Source organism: Lissotriton vulgaris, chromosome 3_1, assembly GCF_964263255.1.
Source record: "Lissotriton vulgaris chromosome 3_1, aLisVul1.2, whole genome shotgun sequence".
Taxonomy (NCBI): Eukaryota; Metazoa; Chordata; class Amphibia; order Caudata; family Salamandridae; genus Lissotriton; species Lissotriton vulgaris.
This window is the reverse complement of record NC_141689.1, coordinates 643,720,773-643,744,090: the sequence shown is the minus strand read 5'-3', so window position 1 is coordinate 643,744,090 and position 23,318 is coordinate 643,720,773. Positions and strand designations below refer to the sequence as shown.

Genomic DNA, 23,318 nt, shown 5'->3' with positions numbered 1-23,318 from the left:
TAAAGGTGAAACATTGATATTTGAAAGATTGATGTATTTTATAGTGATAGAAAAAAGATTAAAATCCCTCCTCTTTCGTGGACCTGTGGGAACACCAGTATACACTTGGTGCCTTGTAAGAGCGCATGACTTGAAGAAGGCGGTCTGGATTTATTTGGTGTTCTAGAATGCGGATACAAGCATTGGTGACTGTGTATTAACAACCATAGATTTACAACAAACCAAAGCACACAGCAGCAGACCAAGGTTTAGCACATCAACTTTTTCTGTTTCTAGGTAACTAATGGTGCAACCACTCTCACCATCCGCTGCCAAGGATGTCCGTCAGAGCAATTTTACAAAAGAATTGAGAGGTGCACTCGATAAAGTCAGCAACGCCCAAAAAAGTTAATTGATTTTGTAACTCTTCTGTTCTTTCTTTAATGTGTTCTTTATTTTCTTTTAAAATACACAGGCACAGCCAACGCGTTTCATTCCCTTTCGTGCCTTGGGAATTTCGTCAGGGCATACAGATGAAGGTCATTCAAATACGATAGTCCAAGGTTTGATCGCACCTACAATGGTGGTGCTAAAGGATCAGTAATAGCAATACGATCCCAAATATTCCTGGATAGAATTACACATTGACAGAATGTCTGCATGTCTTAGGGGTAACGTATGCCAGAACAATGATGAGGAGCTGAGAATTGTTTGTGTGTAAGCACGGTGGCAATGTTGATGGTGGAACATGGTGGTCGAAAGGCATCTATAGCAGGTGCAGGAGGTTTGTGGATGTCAGTAGAGTTTGTTAGCAACTATACAGTAAAGAAGAAAGTGACAAACATAAGGCCCTGTTACTCTTCAATGTTGATGAGAATGGAATGTCAGTGACAGGAGGTGTTCTGTGCTTGAAAAGGAAGGCTGATCACCCAAAGGTTTTTGGGCCCTTCATCAGATAGGGGATCAATCATTTGTACCCAAAAACTGTTAATGCGCAGCTGGCAATACATACTACTGCGATATAACTCCACTGGATGTAAATGTAAATGTTTTTGAGCTTGTATAGCGCACAGCTACCCGCAGTGGGTTTCCCGGCGCTTGCTTAGGGAACCCGTCCTGGTATTCCCCTATGAGATAACCCCGGCAGGGTATCCACAAGGTGAAAGCCAGGCATCCCGCCGCGAGGGGCTGTTGTGGAGATTAAGCAAGCTATTGCCCAGAGTCGCAGAGTGTGAACCCGTGAGTCGAGAAGGCACCGGAGCGAGAATTATCGAGTCCGTGGATTTTTTTTTTTTTAGCCCAAGACCCGCCGAGGCGGGGAATTGAACCCTGGTCCAGGGCCGATCTCTGCTTCCGGGTCTGCCGCCTCTAACCCCTGAGCCACACTTCTCCATGTAGAAAGTACTTTGTAGGATGGTATATATGGAGGTGGTACTATGAACATAAAGATGTGGATTTGAGGTGCAGAGGGCAGTGCGGTGAAACATGGATTAAAACTACCTCTTAGTTGACCTTATAGACTTAATTTCTGTCCCCACTAGATAGAGGTCAAACTGAGAGAAGGATAATTCAACTCAGTAGTTGAAAGAAGGTCAACACTGACGATGACACTTGACATGACAGGTGTCCTAGGGTGGTTCCAGCTTGGGAATGTGTGCTCAAGGGCTTTTCACATAAACAGCTCTTCAAACAGGAAAATCCTATAATGCATAAAGAACAGATACTATCACATCTTATACATGTACCCATAGAAAAGTAAAAAACATAAGTTCATACAAGAGTTGATAGGAAGGACAGAATTGTTTATGGTCTGCCTGTGTGACATAAAAACATGGGAATAGGCGTAATTGGGCCAACCAGTAACCTTTGAGATACATGACCTGTTACATATTCTATGTAATGGTGGCAGGAAGAATAGATGTGTTTATATTCAGATAAATTAGATGCTACCTGCTCTCAGTGAAGGTGAGGTGTTTAGTTTTTATTGAACTATATTTGATGTCATCATATACTTTTGTATCCTGATTTAGGATGTTTATATCCGTAACCACAGATTATTCACCTCTAGAATCTTATCCCTGCGCACCAGACTGGATCCAGAGAAAAATGGTGGTGCAGGGGAACTGTACCATAAGTGCCTGCAGTTCAGTAACATGGTGTGCAAAAGTGATGGCAATAAGGAAGGCAGTTTTGAGTGTCAAGAGCAGCTACGCAACTGCTCAAAATGAGTGCACATACAAAATGTCAAGACGAGATTACGGTCCCACTGAAGCACCACAAACAGCTCGGCGGAAATCATGTGCATCCATCCTTTTACAAAAAACACAAATGGTGATTTAAAAGCACTTGTTGGTCAGGTAAACAGGAGAAGGATGAAATGGCCAACAAATAACGTTTTAAGACCTTGCTGGGCTAAGGTAAGAACAAACAAAAGGACATCAGACAGTTTAGCTTGTAAGTGGTTTGTGTTTGCAGCACTACATAGAGTGACAAACATGTTCTAACATTCCGCATATATAGACTTCATGGAAGGGTTCTGGTTGCAAGGATGACCTCCAACACCTCAGTCAGCAAGTCAAACAAATTTAGCTGCCACAGCCTTATCTCCCTGCATGGTGGTGTGTGTTGTGGAGACTCGGATGGAGGACCCTGCCCGGTTGCTGAGATAGAAAGCCCTCCCAAAGTGGAAGTGTGACCAGAAGACAAAATGCTGAGGCTGAAGAGCATTAGGTCCCACACTGTCCTGGCCCAGTACTGGGCGAAGAGAAAGGCTTGGGCCAGGTCTCACTTGGTCTGCTGCCGAATTTGAGACAGGAGAGGTAGTGGAGAAAAGGTGGACTAGAGCCGTCCTACTATTCCAGCAAAAATGCATTATCTGGTGAGCGCTTTGGCAGAAACTCCAATGTACAGAATTTGTTGATAGTGTGTGTTCTCGATTGTGGCAAATAGATCTAGCCAGAGAATACTCCATTGATCAGCACTATCCTACGACACCTTGGGACTGAGATGCCATTCATGGTCCACCGAATGATGCCTGCTTAGATTGTCAACTTTCGCAATCAGGGACCCCAATAGGTGATTGGCAACCAGGAAGATATTCTGCTGGTTAAGCCACCTCCATTCCAGTCTAATTGTTGCTCCATGTTGTCAGTGAGGCCCAGCAGCATCCTATCCCTGATGGATGGCAGGAAAGCTTTCCGGACCAGATGGAACGCCCAAAGCTCCAGCAGGTTGTTATGGAACTGGTGCTCAGTTGGAGACCAGATGCTTCTGATATCCATTTCTTCCATATGACCTCCCCAAATGAGCAGAAATTCATGTGAACTATAAACCCTGAATGGGGAAAAGAGAGTGGCCTGCAGCAGATCAAACTGGCATCCACCAGCAACCACTTCACAGCCAGCGTTGTCTTATTCAAGATTTGAATGAATCAGGAGAGGCAAGCCTGATGCTGGGTCTATTGGGATTGGAGGTCCCACTGCAGAGCATCTTGCATTGGCTCGTTCATTTAATGGGCAAAGGTATAGGCCTGAAGCCTCCATCACTATTTAGGACGAGGAAATAACAGGAATAACATCCAATCCTTCGATCTGACTCCAGTACCCACTCAACTGCATCTTTGGAGAGCAACAGATAGACATGCTGCATCAAGATTCTGGAGTGTTCGTCTGAAATGCGATTTGGTGTGGGGGTAAGGCAGGGCTTGGAAGAAGGTTTGTCCTTTTGTACAATCTGTAAGATATGATGGATGTGCAGTGTGGAAGAAATGTTTGATTGTGCCTCCTAAGGGCCGGCATGAGTGGCTTGGAATCTGGGACAGCAGGGGAGGATTCGTTTGAGGAAAGCTATCCCTCCTGAGTCATATGAATTCTGCCATTGCTACCCCCATGATCTCCAAATAGGTGGATCAGCCGCTGTGCAACAGGCTGTGAGGGTTAACATTGTCTAGAAGATAGCCCCATGGAACTGGTTTGCAAATTGTTTCACTTGCCTGACAGTCTTTTGAGAAGGCCGAATCAGCCTTCTCCCTGAATAGCCTGGAGCCAAAGGGTATTGCCATAACAGCCCTGCCAACACAATTAAGTACCTTGCAGCCTCTGGGTGATCATAAAAAGTCTTGGCTAATGAGTCACTGAGATCCTCTGGGAGAGTTGGCAAAATATTGTGCCTAAGTCCCACAAGTCATTTGTGCACTGGTGTAGTAAGTAAACTGCATTGATAGATCCTAGTGCTAAACTAGCTGAAGAGAAACTCAACTTTTCAAAGGCAACATGTCTTTTTGATTCTCTGTATGGGGGCTGGCCAGAAAGGTACCTGGGTTGACCTTACATGTTGAATGTTTTGATGACCAAGCTCTTCAGTGCTGGACTCTTTGTAGAAAGTCTGGTTCACCGGTGGTGAGTGTATGTTATTAAGCTATGGATCGACTGATGAGGGTGTTATTAAATGATAGCAGTGGCACTGACTGCAGGTCTCGTGTCACAGCGCCCTTCGAACCCCCACTTCAAATGAAATATTTCCTCAGTAGCCATCCTGTATGATGAATATAGCTCAGTTTCAAGAGATATTTCTCGTGCACCGGAGTTTTGTAAATCCAGATGTAGTGCTCCATCAGTAAGGTGAGAGAGAAGCAATCCGTTCCCTTCCACATCATCATCACTGCACTGAGGGACATATGCTGCCTCTTGGACTGGATCAGAGTTAATGCCAGTGAATGCATGAATTTTCTGCTGGTAATTGCATTGAGGCAAACATCTCTGATCAGAATAAGGGCGAATTACAACAGGTAGTGCGTTAACATTGGTTGAGGCCAGATAATGACAGGGTCCGAGACTGGCATTGGAACCATATATTCTTTCAGTCAGGGCTGATGCCAGGAATGAAGGAATCCACGTGAGCCTATGTCCTGGTGTAGCGGTTTGTACCGGAGTTTCAGGGCCAGACATTGTTGAGAAGGACCAGCCGGAGGTAGCCTGACTGGAGACCCCTACAGCTCCTTAAGGCCCATGGTGTGCCAGAGGGGGCCAGAAGTGCACTGACAATCGGCAGAAATGCCTCTTTAATGGCTCCTTTCTGCTGCAGCACCACCAATGACCCAGGGAACTGGAGGCGCACTGGGATCAGCTGTGGAACCTGTTCAGATTTTGAGGACTGTGAAGGTGAATGCCTTTTTAATGTTTACACCCTTGTGCCTTTTCAATGGTGGGATGAGTTCTGCTTCAACTTTTTATGCTTATATTTGGTTGTTTCTTTTGCTTACTGAAATACTTCAAGCAGGAAGTTGACTTTTCACTGAAATGACCCACAGAATAGGACTGCGATTGGCATTCGCAACTTGGAGCATGACCGTGACCTGTGCTTTGACCTCTTTTTGTGCTCAGCGACAGGTTCATCTTCAGGTTTCGGGTAGCCCTAGACAGCATGAGGGCAAACTTGTTGCACAATTTAAGGTCGTTCACAGAGCACCAGAGTCACACCTTGTGTTTGTACTTGACTGACATCGGTTTCGTGCAGTCTGGGGACGGCTTGAATTCGGTTTTCAGTGGGTAGATTGTTACCCGGCAAACTGTGAAAGAATTTGGATATCGTCAGAAGAATGTCACAAAGTGGAGCTCTGAATCCACATAGAAGGGCACGGAAAGAAAGGCAGTGACATCAGTACTCATTGTTGGTGCCTATGTGCGGCTCTGCTCTGTTACTTTCGGGTCAATACAGAGTCAATGCGGAACCATACAGTGCCAAGTTCTAGCAGGGCAGAGTCCTGTGGCAAATTCTGGGGATCCAGATTGGGGACTGGGGATAAATGAAAGGTGCAAAATCTGTAATTAGAAGCATCCAACTGAAATCATTCTTTCAGGATGCCTACTGCAATGAGAAGGCACTCAATCATGTGATAGAGGAAATCTTAGGCAAGTTAGAGAATGTAGGGTTCAAAGGAAAATATGAAAATATACTATGCTGGTAAAGGCCGTGATATAGTTATGGTAAACAATTACCAAGGATCACTATAGAACCAAAATTCAGGTTAATTATCTATTTAAAAAATCTCTTTGAGCCAGTTGCAGAAGATCAACATAGACCACCTCGATTATCCACAAGATAACGATATGAAAGAAAATATCAAAAGCATGATGAAGGATTGTCTATAGCTGGGAGCAATTTGAAGGAATCTTGGAGGAAAAAATTCAACTTATCCAGGAGTATCGTACAGAACACCAGAGATGTATCAAGTAGGGAGAGATCAACTACTTTCAAGGGAGCTCTAGGTGACAGGGTTTCTAGATGATGTTCTTTCTCTGTCCATTAATCAGGAGGAAGTTGCATTGCTGACAGCCTCAAACATATTTGTGAAAACTTTAGATCAGGCCCCTGGTCTCTCTAGATTCAGGATTGGTCAGTGAGTGTGCCAGACTGTTGCCAAATATGCATGCAATGATCTTGTCACAAAGAAAGAAGTCAACACAGGCCGTTAATTTCTTTTGCTACCCCACACTATTTTCTATTATTGTACCCAGCTCGCTGACAAGAATCAACTTAGTGGTAGTTTAGGCATTGGATGGAGGCAAAAGGGCTAAGGTTTGGGATGGTGAAGAGACTTACTTTTGTTTCCTTAGAGGTAAGGGAGACCAAAAGAAACCTAAACTATTACAAATAAAGGAAATATAATTTGAATCATACCAGGATGCCTTGTTCCATCTGAAATACTCCTAGCCTGGCTTAATTTTATGTACACAGTCCCTAGTTGGTAATCAGTTTACCCTTGGTATTTGCTGTCCTTATAAACAGTAAACCATCCATGCATAACTTTTTGTAAGCCACCTCTGCCACAGATGTACTCAATTTCTATACAATAATCCACCTGTCAAGAGCCAGCAATTGCCTAGTCTTTGTCAAAATCATCTGAGCTAAATATGGCCCAGTAAGTACAATAGGTACAGCAGGCAGCATGCTCTACCACAATGTCCAGCTTGATAGAGCATAAAGCAAATAAGCACTGACACATATCAATTCTCTATAGACATTTCCTCTATGCTGACCAATAAAGAGGCTGCCACAAGGCACTCGCAGTGGCTTATGAGGTTGGCATCTGTCACTATAAGTAATTTAAATGTTTGTTGCCATGTAACAAAATCACATAATTAGGAAAATCTGGATTTCTAAAATTATAAGGGTAATGATTGTTTAAATACTCGCAGATTTAGCAGCAAAGCTAGTGGTTATCCTTTTTCTTGGCACACCTATGGGATTATTAATTCACTTGAGTTTCCCAATGCAACAAGTTGAATGAACACATAGGCCATACTACAAATTGACACAACCAATCATATCTGCAAACGCATACTAAAAATGTCATGTTAAAACAGTTTCTAATGTGCACATACACCTGGTTTCATGGTGCTGAGGTAACTGGGTCATAGCTAGCAACAGGCAGTTACTCACATGCCATCCTAAAGAGCAAAGTCTTTAGGAGCTTTCTAAATGCAGTGCAGCAGGAAGTCAAACTGGATTTTGAGGGGAGAGCATTCCAAAGGTAGGGAGCCAGTACCGCAATCCTGGAGCCAACAATGGTCTTACTTTTACGGAAACGAATGGTGAGAAGATTGGCCTATGATCACCTCAGATTGCACCTGGGAGTATGTCTTTGAATATGGGCAGAAACAAATGCGAGGCTGCCTGTATGGAGTGACTTAAAAATGGGGCACCCTGCCTTGAAGATGGAACACTGTTCTACAGGCAGACACGGCAAGTTTCTAAAAGAGGGGGTACTGTGACAGTTGCGAGGTTGATGAGGCAACAGTCTAGCAGCTTGGTTCTGCACCATTTGAAGTCTATGAATTAAGCACTTAGGAAGACCCAAGTAAAGAGAGTTGGCAAAGTACAGCCAAGTAAGGACAAGTGCAATGACTACTTGTGTGAGGGCCTCAAAGGAAAGTAATTTACTCTTCTTTCGGATTTTCCTAAGTTAGAAAAACACATGAGGAAGTCACAGCTCCAAGTTGAGGTTTCATGGTCAAATTATCATTGATTCGCACTCCAAGGCTCAGCACAGATTTATTGAGCAAAGGGGTAGAACCCATGGTTGCAGACCAAAGTGAGGGCTTTCATCAGTCCAACCTATTTTTGATGATACCAATCTCAGTCTTATTGGAGTTGAGTTGATTGGCATTCATCCATTCATGAATAACAACATTGCGTGTTGAAAGGTAGTAACACATTCCGAGGTATAATCAATGGTGAAAATCAGTCTGATGGTCTGCTTAGTTCTAAACATTGGCCTACTTTTGATTTGGGGAATAAACTAGTGGACAAATGTATAGGTTGGAAAGAAGCGGGAACAGGGATGAACCCTTGGGAACACCACAGGCTAAATAGACCTTAGAATAGCAAAAATTGGATAGCCTGACCACTTGCGAGCAATCAGTCAGAAAAGACTCGACCTAGTCTTGTGCCCCAAAGGCCTGCGGCTTTGACAAAGTTGGCCAAAATATCATGGTCGACTGTCAAAAGCCACCGAAAGATGATGGAGCACCAGAGCTTGAGTGAGGCCCTTATAAGCCGCTTTACGGAGGTCATTCATCACTGAGAGAATGACTCTCAGTGGAATGGGCAGGCCGAAAGCATGCATGATGAGGGTCAAGAAAGTTTGTTGTCTCTCAAAGGAGCCAATGCAATTGGCTACATGGGCCTCGAGTGCCTTAGCTAAGTAGGAGAGTACAGATATCGGGCAGTAGTTTTTCAGAACAGAAGGATCATCACCAACATGTTTTAACAAAGGGATCACAGTTGCCTCCTTAAAAGAACTGGGCACCATGCCATGACTCAGAGTTGTTGAACAGGGCAAGGGCTGGAAAAGCAGTAACAATCTGTATTTTGAACCTGGGGGGGGGGGTGCAAGGATCATCTGGAGAACTTGATTTTACCTTGATCAGGAGGTCCATGAGAAGTTCTTTACTGATCGAAGGCAGGACAGACATAGTAACCATGTTGCAGTCTTATTGATAAAAAAGGAATTTAAAATCTCTCATAGTATCAGCATGGGCGTAATTGTTAGGGTGACTCTCTCTGGGTTCGGCAGTTCATACACAATTTTGAAGATTTCCTTTGACTTATTGGTTGATTTGATAATTCTATATGAAAAGTAAGTAGATTTGGCTTGTCTGATAAGCTTTTTATATTGATTGAGACATGAAAGATAGACTGCCTTTTTATCAGTAGAATAGTATTTTTGCCACGCGAGTTCCGCACAGCATAATTTCAATTTGGCTGACTTCAAATCCTCTGAAAACCATTTTGAAGCGGCATGAAGTCTAGGTGGTCTGGTTTTCCGGGCAGGGGCATGGAAGCCACTGGCTTTGTCAGCCAGTTCAAAATACCCTCCCTCTAGTCTATGAAGACTATCCTTAATCTCCAGCAGAGTTGGCTAAAAAAAACTACAAAAGGAGTCAATATTAACATGTGCCCAATTTCTGGAGAAATTGTCGGTGCTGGGTTGAGGCCTTTATGAGGAAATATCTGTGAGTGAAAATGTAATTAAAAGTGATCTGACCAAACAAATTGCATAACCGCACTAGAACGAACTGAAAAAATATTAGTCCAGACTTGATCCAAAATATGAACTTTATAGTGAGTAGGTGTAGTAACACTTTGGGTAAGATTTAAGGATATTAGCAAAGTCAAGAGATTATTGACCTCTGGTCTTCTCGTTAGCCCAGTAGTTAAAATCACCAATGATTAAGATTGTAGCAAACGCAACTACGAGTAATGATATCGGTTTCGCAAAGGCCTGAGGAAAGTAACGCATGTGACCTGGGGGCCTATAAACTAGAATACAGATTAGAGGAGAAGGAATCAAGTTTGATTAAAATGCTATCAGTCTTTGGAATGTCCAGGGGTATAAGACTGGAAAAGTTTAGGTGCTTTTATATGATGGCAGCATAGCCACCTCCCATTTTTCCAGTGGGACAATTAGTAGAGACGATGTAGTAGTTTTCAGGGAGATCCGCAAGAATGCCAGGGGATAATTCCGCTGTTAACCAGGTCTCAGTTAAAAATAAAAAAAATTAAGATTCTCCGAGGATACAAGCCGATAAATTTCAGTTTGATGTTAAACCATGGACCTTGTGCTCAAATAACAGATTTGGAAGTGGTTGGAAGGGGGTGAGTGCCCTAGAGAGTCAATTGGAGAGGGTGTGTACACGTTCTCGCTTGGGCTGTGTGTGCTAGAAATATTAAATAGCCCTAGATCCACAAGAAGCTGGGTGGTGGTATGGTCTGGTTGATAAGCTGGGGAGTATAGTTGTTTAAGCTCTTTAGAAGTGTAAGCGAGATGTTGGGCTGCATAACTGGCCCCGGATGGATGCCAACAGGCTTGCCTTTGGATTTGTAAAATCATGTCAATATAATAATCAAGATTTTATTTCATTTTTGGGACGTCCACATTTGTGTGTGTATGTTTGTGTAGGTATTTAAATAGCACAAAGCTATTTGACAGCAAATGACTGCTATGAATAACGATTATAAAAGCTTGGATTCTGTGCAATTTTCTTCCTAGGTTTTTGGTAAGGGAAGCTACTTACTTTGTTTTGGGCACCCCATTTATTAATTCCGGATGTGGGTACTTGCTTAATCATTCAGAATCCTTTTTGTCCCATATGTCATTTTGAGATTCTAAAAACATGTTGATAAAGTGAACCCTCCAAGAAACAGCAAGGAGCCAGTGGGGGTATGCATTAAGTCTCAAATGCAGGTAGTCTTCCAACCTAAAAGGTATCGCTCAATTAGATCTACTCTGACCTTCCGACACAACTGTGGAAGTGTTGTATACAATAATGTGACCATGGTGTAAAATCTACAGACAGATCCAAGGAAATTAATTAGGACAGAAAATTCTGTCAAAAATGTGACAAAAATATGACTTTCAGCAATTACATACTATATTCCAATTGTGTAGATAACCAAGTGAATACGACCAGTAATATAGCATTATTCACCGATTTAATGCATAATGTTCACACCAATGAGTGACTTGAAACCTTAACCCAGATTTTATGTTGTGGATTTTGTGTTCCTTACCTTCACTTTATCCACAGCAGGCTTTGTTTCTTTTGGTTTTGGATCACCTGCCCCTAAAGTCGCAGACAATGCATCTAATGGGTCTGATGAGACCGGTGCTTTCTGTAAAAAGTTAAAACAAATAATGGTTACAAAAAGGCAGAACGAGTATTACACTGTCTTCCACGTTTTCTGAAACTTTCAACATTCACGGAAAAAGGCACTTTCATCTTATTTTTCTCTATTTCGCAACCTTACTTCCTACTTATTCTTGTTTTCAGATCTCATAGCCTACTTTAGTCTGTTTTCAATTTCATTTTTATGGAGGCTGGAAAGCCCGCAGATCTGTCATGTCTGTCGTACATTTCATCCTCATTATGTTCCACAACTTAAAGAAATACAGTGTTCTAAAAATATCATCCTGAGCAAAACCTGAGGCACAAACAAAAAGTTGCTACTATGTGCTGCAGCACTGGGTGTTATGCTATGTTGACTGAGCTTGATATAGCGCAGGGAATCACCCTGCGGGGGTATCTCGGCACTAGAGCGCAGGGGGAAAATGGAGAGAGAAATTAGAATAGTCAGGTTTTTAGAAGATTTTAAAAGAGGGCTAAGTAAGAACAGTCGTGAATGTGATGGGGGAGTTTGTTCCAGTGGTGGGGCCAAGGTAGGAGAAAGAACGGCTACAGTGTTTGACTGTGTAAATGCGGTGGGGGAAAAGCAGAGGCTGGTCTTTAGATCTCAAATTTCTTGTGTGACGATAATGGTGAAGTTTGCTATGGAGATAAGAGGGCACCTTCCTGGAGAGAAACCATTCTGAAACTGGGGGAATTATTTGTTCCTGAATTAGGAGAAGCTCCAACCACGCACAAACATATGTGCACTACCTCTTTAAGAAGGGCAATTGCTCAGACTCTAGACATAATGTTTGTGCTCTTAGGGTTCATGAATTGAATTGAATTGAAACAGGATTTATACAGCGCAACTTTGCCCATAGGCGTCAAGGCGCTAACAATGGTATAAGCTGTGGGAGAGAGGGGAGAAATTACATATAGGTTTCCCTGAAGAACCAGGTTTTGAGGACCTTTTGAAACAGAGAGTAAACTGGCTGACCTTTGATGTCTTCTGGAAGAGCATTCCAGATCTTGGGGGCAAGGGAGTGAAAAGACCTCCCGCCCCATCTGGCTTTGTAGATTCTGGGGTTCACAAGAAGATTTTTTTTGGCAGATCGAAGAGCCCTAGCGGGGATATAGGGAGTTAGTAAATATTTAAGATCTTCTGAACCGCCTTAATGCAGGGCACGGTGAGTAATACTTAGAGCCTTAAACTCTATCCTTGCCTGCACAGGGAGCCAGTTGCATCCCTCCTAATGGAGGTTGCTGATGAGAGTCTGCGGGCATCAGCGACAAACCGGGCAGCTGCGTTTTGTACCAGATGCAGGCGTAGTACCTGCCGTTTATTGATAACTAGATACAGTGTGTTACAGTAGTCTAACCTTGGAGGAGATTAGTGCTACAGTAACGGTTTTCCGGGCTTCTGGGGAGAGATAATGAACCAACTTCCTCAGGGTTCTGAGAGCTCCACAGCAAGTTGAGATTGTCCTGCTGACCTGTTTGTCAAAAGAAAGTTTACTGTTAAAAATGACACCTAGATTTTGTGCGGACTGGGAGGGCTTAGGGCAGACCCCGAGAACGGGAGGCCACCAATCACTTGACCATATTTCTTCCTTGCCTCCAAAGATCACCACCTCAGGTTTTTCCCCGTTCAGTTTGAGGAAATTCCTCACCATCCAGCTGGCTACTGCCTCCATGCAGCTTCGAAAATTCCGGGCTGTAATGTTGGCTGAGTGTGAGATGGAAACCATGATCTGGGTATAGTTGGCATAGGATACAGCTTCGAGTCCAAAAGATCTTATACGTCTGGCAAGCGGTGTTACATAAATGTTTAAAAGTGTGGGGCTCAGGGAAGACCCCTGAGGAACCCCACACCGCCCGGTTTAGCTGGTGAGAGAAAGTCGCCCAGCTTGACCCTTTGTACACGATCATCCAAAAAGGATTTCAATAGGATAAGCGCCGGACCGTTCACTCCTATCTCCATGAGACGATTGACTAAGATGGAGGGGGATAGGGTGTCAAAAGCGGTGGAAGGTCGAGCAGGACCAGAAGAGTAGTCTGGCCACTGTCGACCTTAGCACGGACGTTATTAGTGACAACTGTGAGAGCGGACTCGGTGCTATGCACTCTGCGGAAGCCGTGTTGAGAGGGATCAAGAAGGCTGGCGTTCTCCAGAAAGGCACTCAAATGGATGCAGACGCTTTTTAAATCAAGCAGAATAAAGGTAGTAAAGTTAAAACACTCAGGGTAAAGTCTGTAGAGGAGGACCTCCCGGCTTCCGCCTCAGGAGGGTGAAAATCGCACAGCTTCATGAAAGACCTTCTCCAGATTCTGCCAAGTTTTTCAAAGGCTCCTGTATAAGGATGGGGCCTAGACCGGTGGAACAAAGTTCAGGATAGACGATAAGATATGTAACCGGGATAGTCATTATAACATACGAAAAATACTATATTAAGAGCGCAGTATAAGTGGACCTTACTGTGGCGTAGCTAGTTAATTCTTCTTTATATCAGGTCACATCACTATTAAACTATTTTGGCAGACATCAGTCTCTATCTTGAGAATCATTCGGTTGGACCTGGCCCTTTCTGCAGGTTTAGCCCCAAACTTTTGCCTTCCTCCTCACTTTTTTCAGACCTTGTTTGTGTTGGCTTTAGGACTCTGGGCACTTTACCACTGCTAACCAGAGCTAAAGTGCATGTGCTCTCTCCCTAAAACATCGTATGACTGGTTTAAACCGGTTTGGCAACTTTGATTTACTAGAGAGTTCCTTGTAAAGGGGTATACCATATACCTATAACCTGTATATTAAATACTACTAGTGGACCTGTAGCACTGATTCTGCAACCTATAGTAGTAGCCTTTCAACCCTGACTCAGCACTACTGCTGCAGGGCCTATGTGTGTAGTTTAATGCCACTTCGATTGGGCATTTAAAACTTCCTGCCAAGCCTTAAACTCCCCTTTTATTATGCATAGGTCACCCATCAGGTAGGCCCTAGGCAGCCCTATGGGCAGGGTGCTGTGTATGTAAAAGGTAGGAGACGTACCTTTATGTTTTGCATATCCTGGTAGTGACAAAGAGCCTGTTTTGTTTTTCACTGCTGTGAGGCATACTCCTCTCATAGGTTAGCACTGGGAATTCCCTTAGATAACTTAAAGTGATAATTCCTGATCAGAAAGGAGTAGAGTTGCCATGCATCGAATGGTCGTGATAAATACGAATTACTGGTAAAGTTGGATTTCACATTACTATTTTGGAAATGCCACTTTTTTTAAAGTAGGCATTCTCTGTGCTTATAAGGCTGTGTGCCTGACAGCCTGTCTCCAATACATGTTTGGGTTTAGTGACAGCTAAACTTTGTGCATCACACAACAGAGGAAGGGCTGGGTGTGACATTGAGACACATCTGCATTCATCTACCTATTGATAGTCTTCCTGGGCAGGGAGAGGTGGTTCACACTTACATTTGAATGGAGTGTGTCCTGTCTTCAGACAAATGGCTGATTTACCCCCTACTGGTAGTCTGTAGCCAGAGCTGGGCTGAAATGGATCATTGTGCACTTCAGAGGGCTCCTTTGAAGTGACCCCCTACATCAAAATCACTTTTGGGTATACGTACTGGGGCACCGACCCCTTCTAATCAGACACTGTGTGGGACTTGTAACCAGATGCCACTGGCTCTACATCTGCACATTGCCAGGAGGACTGTTGTGCTGCCATGAGAGACTGCTATTTTATTAACTGCTTTGCTGTGGTGGCCTGTTCTCCAAGGGCTTGTTGGGATGCCCCCTGTTCTTGTGGAATCTCAAGGCTTTTAAAGATTCTTCCTGCCTGCGCCGCCATAAGCCCGGTAACAGCAGTCTGTCTTAGGAGCAGGATCGCCACTCCTTGCGTCACCACTCACACAGGACAGCATGTCTGGAGCGATTGAGTTTGCCGCTGAACAGCGTGTCTGTGGAATCGTGATGTTTGCACTCAGATCTACGTGCGTGGGGCATCCTGACTTCACTAGCGCATGTTGAGCGCTTCGTGCTTTCCCCAACGCTGCACTCTCCGAGGATAGAGTCACTACAGCGCAAGGGGAAGCCCCGGCCTCGTGAAACTGGAAGGTTGCCCAGCAATGCAGGGAACTCCATCCACATAGGCGGGCCCAGTCATCAAAGGGAGATCCCTGTGCCGACGCATCAACCCTGGCTACGTGAGCAGATTCCAAGCTGTGCGCTGGCATCACCAGCTTGCCTGCGCCCCAAAGAAGAGTGCTGCAGTCGTGAACAGCTCAGATCCGCCCGGCACTGCACCACCTTCTTGTTTGTGACCTCCAGTGGCGCGGACTCTGGTCCCTGTGGCTGTCACCCACACGACTTTCGAAGTCAGGTACTGTGAACCAGACTCAGGAGGTCTTTTAAAGGTGAGCCATGCACTTGCAGGTGGCTGGGATTCTCTTGGGTCCCCGGATCGGAGGGTCCCGGTGCACACTTTCCTGCAGGTACCTGTGTACGTTCTTTGGAACACGATAATGGGGAAACAACCCCCACTTATCTCTATTGTGATTTGTGTTTTCGCACCAGTTCTAAATGTGGTCCAATTCGCTTAAGTTGTGCTCTGCACGGTGTTTTACTTTGATACCTGTAACCTGCATATCTCATGCCCTACTTCTGCAACTCATGTTATTTTAGTCTTTTTTTGTAATGCCTAATATAGCAATCTATTTTTATACCTCTGTGTGCAGTCTATTTGTGGTGTATTCATTGTTTTAGTTTGAGTGTAAGTTGCACAAATGCATAATGCACTGCAGATAAGCCTGCCTGCACTGCGCCAAGCTACAAGAGTGTGAGCAATGGTTATCTTTGGTGTGTATGACTTACCCTAACTAGAGTGGTGGGTTCTGCCTGGCTTGGGTGCATATCCTAGCCAACCAGAAACCCCCTTTCTAACACTATAAATCTATTGTTCTGATCTATCTAATTTCTCTTTTAATCACAACTTACATTACCCAGTTAAACTAGTAGGATGGAGATAAATGTAACCTCCAAGACAAAGAGATTATTCAAGCAGCAATAAAAATAATCTACTGAATGATACATGAGGCTACAGGTATTTGAGATGCTTCTCTTTGTGCCACATCAGGAGCAGACCCACACTATTCACTGCTCATCATCTCCAAGTGACCAACTATCCTATTACACATGCATCCCCCAGGCACCATACATCACTCCGACTAAGCCACTACACATCTTGTTCCTGACACAACGGCGTTTCATGGAAGACACAAAAACACCATCTTCTGGAACCATTTAAAGTTGTCTTCATTCAAGAAGTGGAACAGACTAGGAGTTTGTCTCCATTGCTTGACTATGTGTGTATTGATTATAGATGTATCAGATGAACTTGACATCACCAATCATGCCACAATAAACATCTGATTTGGGAATATGGTTATAAAATGTTTGAATTATCTTCAAACCACAGTTTGTCTACAGCAGTTTTAAGGCTGATTTACACAGAACATTCAAAAACTGCAGCCATACCCCTTTTTTCAATACTGTATTGATGTATGTCCTGCAGTCTTCAAGGCCGCTTTCATCATCAATCCTGTATCATTTTACATTGATGCCTTGTGGGCGATGCTCACATCTTCCTTACAGTGAATGATTGAGCAGGTGCCATTGCCATTCCCTGAAGGACATTTTAAGTGGCCTTTTGCAAAAGATTTCTACGGGATAGTCTCAGAATATGTTTTGAAGAAAAGTGAGAAGTCTTCTTGATTAATTTAATCCAAAATATTCAATCAAATGCCAATACCAAGTTCCAAGATGCATTTGATGTAATTGCAACCAACCGCATCTGGTGCCATTCAAGTGCATTATATGTCCAAATCCCTCTTGCTGTCCACTGGATCCAGTAGAAACAACTTGGAAATAGTCAACAGAAATCTGCTGCTGAGCCGAGCCAGAAAACGTTACTTAGTGCTGTCAATGGAGGGATGCAGTTCAAATATTTAAATTTAATGTAAATAAAACAGAAATCCCACATGTTTTGTTATTCGTTTCCCTGCATTAGGGACATGCACTACTCCTGTCCCCAAGGTGAAAACTCTGGGTTTCATGGTCAATAGGGAACTGTCCCTTAATCCTCATGAAAACTATGTCTCTAGTACCTGTATTTAGGGCCATAAAATTCACTGTTGTGCATCCCGATTAGATTGTGATACAATTGGAGGACCTATGGATGCTAGACTACTTACAATGACGGCTTCAGTGAATCAGAAAGCAGTAGCTCGACAGTCCATTTTATTATATTTTATTGCAGCACCTATATAGCAATTTCATACCACTTACACAGCCCTAAAACAAAGTGGTGGGTCGAAGAAATAGTTAGTGCACTTGTTATGTATGGTTGGAACACTGTTGGTGGAAGCATGACCAGAGTAATGTTTTGATTTCTAGTGGGGGGCTTGATGCAGTGGCTTAAGCTTTTGGGGGAATGCAAGGATACTAATGGGAAGATTTGCAAATTACAAGTACAAAATCCATATAACATTTATACTGACGTCAAATGAAATCATGATTCGGGAAAAAGCCTAACATTAAATTGCTGAACAGCAGGTCACTTTTAATGACCTTCACGCTCTTTAGGAGCATGCCACACAACCTCTGTATTATCGTAGACTGTGATCCCATTAATGCTAGTTGTTAATGTTGGAATAGCCTTGATTTTCCTAAAAAGTAAGGAGAATCCAGGTCTCCATTAATTCAAGGGAATCTGCAAATAGTTAGAACACATGCAGGAGCCAGGAGATTATGTTATGCAAAACTCGTTCTCCCTGACTGCAAAGTGAACACTTGAGTTACATTTCCAGCCTCTTAGGTCACTGAGGTTGTCTATTCCATATTGCTGAGGCAGGCATGTGTGCTAAAACAAGCATTAATCCCCATCTCTTAGGTACAGACATACAAACTTCAAATGCAATCTCTGAGGTCCAGGATACCTTGGGCCTATACATTCAACAAAAAATGACTATGCCCAGAAAGATTCACAGATAAATGTATGAATCAGTGAGAACGAACATGCATCTCACTGCTCTGTTTAAGAGATGTCAACTGGCAAGTTCCTTTCCTCCTGCTACCCACATATACACAGTACTGTCAAGTGAACAACCCATGAAATACATTGCATTTGGAAGGAGCTGGGCTAGCCGCCATTGATACTGGACATGAAAATGGGCTGCAGGTCCAGTTCAAGTGCATGGGGTTTCCCTTTCATCACACTACCAAACAAAACAAGTCCTTGGGATGACTCCATGCCCCCACAGACGACATTGTCCCCCTCCGAATCTTCTCACCAAGGAAACTAATGAATTCTGGGACCTTATTTGTTTTAATCAAAAGTATGTTCCACAAAAAGAAAAAGAAAAAATTAGAAAATATGCTGCCACCTAAATGTGGCTGCCATGTGCTAAAATTGTACATTTTAAATGTAAAAAACTTTCATTGATGTGGCTGTTTTGCTAGTGATTTTTAAATGAACAAGCCTTTAATTGTCCCATACATTTTATTATTAGAAGAAGAAGGCAAAACATAACATGAATCACCATTTAAACAACATGTTACAAAACTTCAGTTTATAACTTCAGTTTAATAAAAGAATACAGCAGATACATCACCATTAAACAAAGCACCTTAAGGTAGGCAAAATAAATAGGTATTATCAAAGTTACTATAAATAAATAAAAATATAAAAAACTCACTTTAAACCAGTTTTGTTACTAAAGAGAAAGAAATTATTTTTAGGTAAAAGGAAACTATGTGCATAGGCTTTGTGCAGTCACTCATAGTGAAGGGGGCCAATTTGTTAAGTAGTGTTAGCCATTGCCCCATGCTTTATTCTGTGGTAGTCAGACGCACAATGTGAATGACAATTAAGCAGACCAAAGGATGAAGCCCATTGGTTATCAGGCTCATTATGTCAGATTAATTTCTGGAAAAACAGAATTCTAGTGAGACCGCTAAAGCTATCTGAAAATCAAGACACTTTCAAATGTACATTTCCTTAAGTCAAACTAAGCCCTTAGCATATCAGTATACAAATATAAAAACTTTTTGCATACGCAAAAACCCACGTCTTATGAGGAGCACATCTTGAGAAGTGAATTTATGACAATGTGATCCCAAAAACTAGGGTTGTAAAACCATAACGTTTTTTGCAATGCGAAGAAAGTTATTTTTCTGTTGTAAATTGAAATAAATGTAGGTACACGTATGGTTTTGTTTTTGAGGACGTGTGCAACACTTAGGGTGAGGTTTCTACCAGGTCATTTACCACCCAGGCAGTCTCCCACAGACACAACCTCAATACCCATGCATTGGTCCCCAACCCAGGTCACCCTGCAGCAATACATACGTCAAACCCTTCATGCAGGCCTCAGCAGGCGCCAGCCATTTGTACATCACTACGGGCACACACAATTAGCCGCAACTCTCTGTACCAATGTTAAGTAAAAACAACATTTGCACTTTTTACATATACAGCCGTTTTGGTCTCTTTCAAAAGCCCATCATTATCAAAATAGTACACCATTGAGCTACCCCAGGCAAATTAAAAATGAATGGCGGTTTCTGTAAATTATTAATGTGCAACCAATCAAGAAACAATGCTTTGTTTGCTAAGGCTTCTGCTTTAGAGGCCTGCGTTGCAGGTTTACAGTAACCATCCTTTCATGGTGCTTCGCTTCAACAATTGTGCCACAATGCATACAATAAAGCTTGGAAGCATGGCGCAAAAAAGGATTGGCACAGGTGCGCGAGAGTAAAGGTCCGTTTACCTCTTGTCACCAAGTTAAATAGGACCTTTCTTGGTAGTTATCCGAAGTCGTTTTCATCCGATCATTGGCTTGTTAGCCTATCTGAAATGACAGGTACCCACTGAGCGCAGTCTCCTCTGACCTGCTTTCATCTTTACAAAGAAAGCAGACTTTTACAGTTTGTGCAGGAATGGGCAGTCAGATTTTAAAAGAACGTTCCGAAAAAAGCTGCAGACATCTTTATGGACAACCTCCTTATAGAGTGCTCCATGCCCACATACTGAGAGAATACCAGGGCACTAACCACAACTAGTTAGTTACTCGGGAGCTGGACTCTGCAGATAATGATGCTCGACTGATACAAGGAGGTTGCAGAGGACACAAACTAGCATAGATACTGTTTGGTATCTCATCCTGCGTGCATTGCTTTCAGGTACCCCAGTGTGCCACAATAACTAGTCTCTTGGTCGCAGAAGGCTGTGGAGTCGAACGAACGTGGGCGTCCTTGAATCTCCATTCTCGCACTGACAGTATAAGGTTTGCTTAATTTGCATTACACTTGATAAATGATCCGCCTAGGGACAGGATCACAAAACATTTTTGACCAGTGCTAATCCATGCCCTTTGTGGTACGTTAAGACAATCTTTTTAACACTGCATTTTGAAAGCAGGTTTCTGATGGTGATAAGATGTGAAAACAATGGTTGTGTCTTTCTGTTGTTTGACATGTTCTTCTAGTGATGTCTTTTAGTGCTTTTGTGCTTGCTGTTGTGCTGTATTATTATTCTATGATGTCTTTTGTTTTACCTGGGTTTTTGTGTTGCTGTCATGTTTTGTTTGTTTTTTAGTGTGGTGCCTGCTATGTCTATGTTTACCTTTAATACCAGAACAAATTCTGCTATAGTTCCAGGTACAAGTAATACACACGCCTTTAGAATTCAGGATACAAGCAACCGGATACCACTGTCTAAGGTGGTAAAATAGTACTGTTCCACCTCTTCAATCATTTAAATTACAAACCCATTACGGTTAAAAAGGAGGTGGAAAAAGAACTTGATCTTTTGGTTGCTGAGGATATTGTAGAAAATATTGAATCCTCTGATTGGGTTTCTCCTGTCGTTATTGCCAGATGTTCTCATGGGAACATTCGTTTATGCATAGATTTAAGATATTTGAATACCAATATACTCATTGGTAAGTTTCCTTTACCGCACATTTCAGAAAAGCTGGCTTCTGTGAAGGGGGCCAAATATTTTTTAACTATAGACCTATCTGCAGCGTACCACCAAATTGTTCTTCATGAAGACAGTAAAAAAATTGCTGCATTCATCACTCCCGTTGGTTCCTACCAATACAAAAGAATGCCTTTTGGACTTGCGTCAGCTGCGGCTGACTTTTAAGGATTAATTAACTCATTATTTGGCCAACTCAATAATGTCCAAAGCTTTCAGGATGTCATCCTTTTGTATTGGAAGGATAAAGAAGAACATGACCTGATTTTTGGAAAAGTGTTAGAAATTCTGGATGCGAGGCGTCTTACTGTGAACTTTTCAAAGTGCAAATTTGCAAAAAAATCTGTAACTTATTTAGGTCACGTATTATGCATGGATGGTGTGAAACCTAAACCAGAACTAGTTGAGGCAATACTTTTTGCTCCTGCACCCAAAACTAAAAATGATGTACGATCATTTCTTGAGCTCACAGAATTTTACATCAAGTACATAAAGCATTTCGCTTTTAGAGTGTTTCAAATTAAGCAACCTTTGAAGAATACATCCAAATTCAACTGGTGTAGCGAATGTGAAAGAGAATTTAAGGATGTTTAGTATGCCATTACTGAAGCTACAACCTTTTCTGGTTTTGATCCTAATCTTCATAGCGTTATCGCCACAGATGCCAGTTCTAAAGGTTTAGGAGCTGTTCTATCCCAGAAGCAAGAGGGTGGTGGGGAGGCCATCATTGCTTATGCTTCCAGAGGGCTTACTACTGCTGAGGAAAAATTCTCAGTAATAGAAAGTGAAACATTATTTGGGGTAAACAGTGTGATCTTAGACGCGCTCACAAGCCCTTAGTTAATCTCCTCACCACTGATAGTATGATTAAAGCTTTGGCGCACATTGCAAGAATGTCTGAGACTTCAAGATTTTATTCATAAAATCTTTTATGTTCCTGATAAAGATAACGTCCCTGCAGCTTTTCCATCAAGAATGCCTTTAAAGATCAAAGAGAATAAGGGTAATGTTTGGGATGATTTTCACATTGCTTTGGTGCATGATGGAATTCCTTTCATTGATAAACAGGTTTAGTTAAAGGCATACACCATCGATGTGACTGAACAAAAAAATCCGGTCATTTATCAAAAATGGATAGCACAGTAAAAGTTTTTTAAGTCCTGATTTAAGGTATTTTTGGGAGGTATGTAATGAGTTATCTTCAGCCAATGGCATTTTATGGAGAGGTGATAAAGCTATTCCTCCTTTTGAGTTAAGAAATTCTATTATAAAACTTTGTCATGATAGCCATGGTGGCATCATTAGGACTAAGCAATCAGTTAAAAAAAAATTGGTGGCAATGCAGATATATCTATCAAACCTTGAGACCCAACATGAGTATTCTGTGTATTCTGAATAATCCATGGGAAACCAATACTGTAGACATCATGGGTCCTGTAGGTAATGAAGCCAAGTATGTGTTTTCAAGATGGCCTATTATCAAGATTGTGGACAATGTGGATACGGATGCTGTATTTTTTTTAGACACTATTTTTACAGAAGAAGGGATTCCCACTTAAATCATCACGGAAAACGGCGTACAGTTTTTATCCCTTCATGCGAAAAGCTACTTTAATCAATTAGGTCTAAAATAGGGCATGCCATCTTTATACTCCTAGCGGGAACAGCATGATTGAGAGCTTTATTAGGGTACTCAAGGTTGCTGTTCAATCTGCCGGTATGAAAGAGGATGTCAGGGAATTGCGTGTTCATAAAACTGTGTGGATGTATTGCACCACTATTAATGATATGACTGGATGCACTCCTTTTGAAATTATGAGGGGTCGAGTTGCTAGGACTAAAAGAAATCCTGCATCGTTGGTGGAGAGTTCCTCTTCCAACATAGATCTGGATCATATGAGACGCAAGATCAGGGACACTCATGAGAGGTATAAGTCTATGTATGATTGAACAAGGGGCACCAATGGCATGCTTGTCAATGTCAAGAAACCACGGAGAGCTAAAAGGAATATGCTACTTACCAGTATGCATCTGTTCTTGGCATAGAGGGCTGCAGAGTGGTACATTATGAATAGATCGCCATCTGGTGTTGGGCTCGGATGATTGCACTTTGTTTTTCTCTTGGAGAGTCTTTTGTCT

General features: G+C 42.5%; 1 protein-coding gene across 28 annotated transcripts in view; it reads right to left on the bottom strand.

Annotated features, from left to right (window-relative positions):
• Positions 1 to 23,318, bottom strand: part of CAST (calpastatin) — a 641,814-nt gene that overhangs the window by 164,970 nt on the left and 453,526 nt on the right. For 22 of the 28 annotated variants that reach the window (XR_015309292.1, XR_015309294.1, XR_015309295.1 and 19 more), the window contains one exon: positions 11,053 to 11,154. The exons of the other annotated variants lie outside the window; for them this stretch is intronic. Coding sequence is in view for 18 of the 22 variants with exons in the window: in XM_086960931.1 (XP_086817057.1) it covers positions 11,053 to 11,154 (102 nt within the window). In the remaining 4 variants the exon portion in view is untranslated. The remainder of the gene's footprint in view (positions 1 to 11,052; positions 11,155 to 23,318) is intronic. 28 annotated transcript variants of the gene reach the window in all.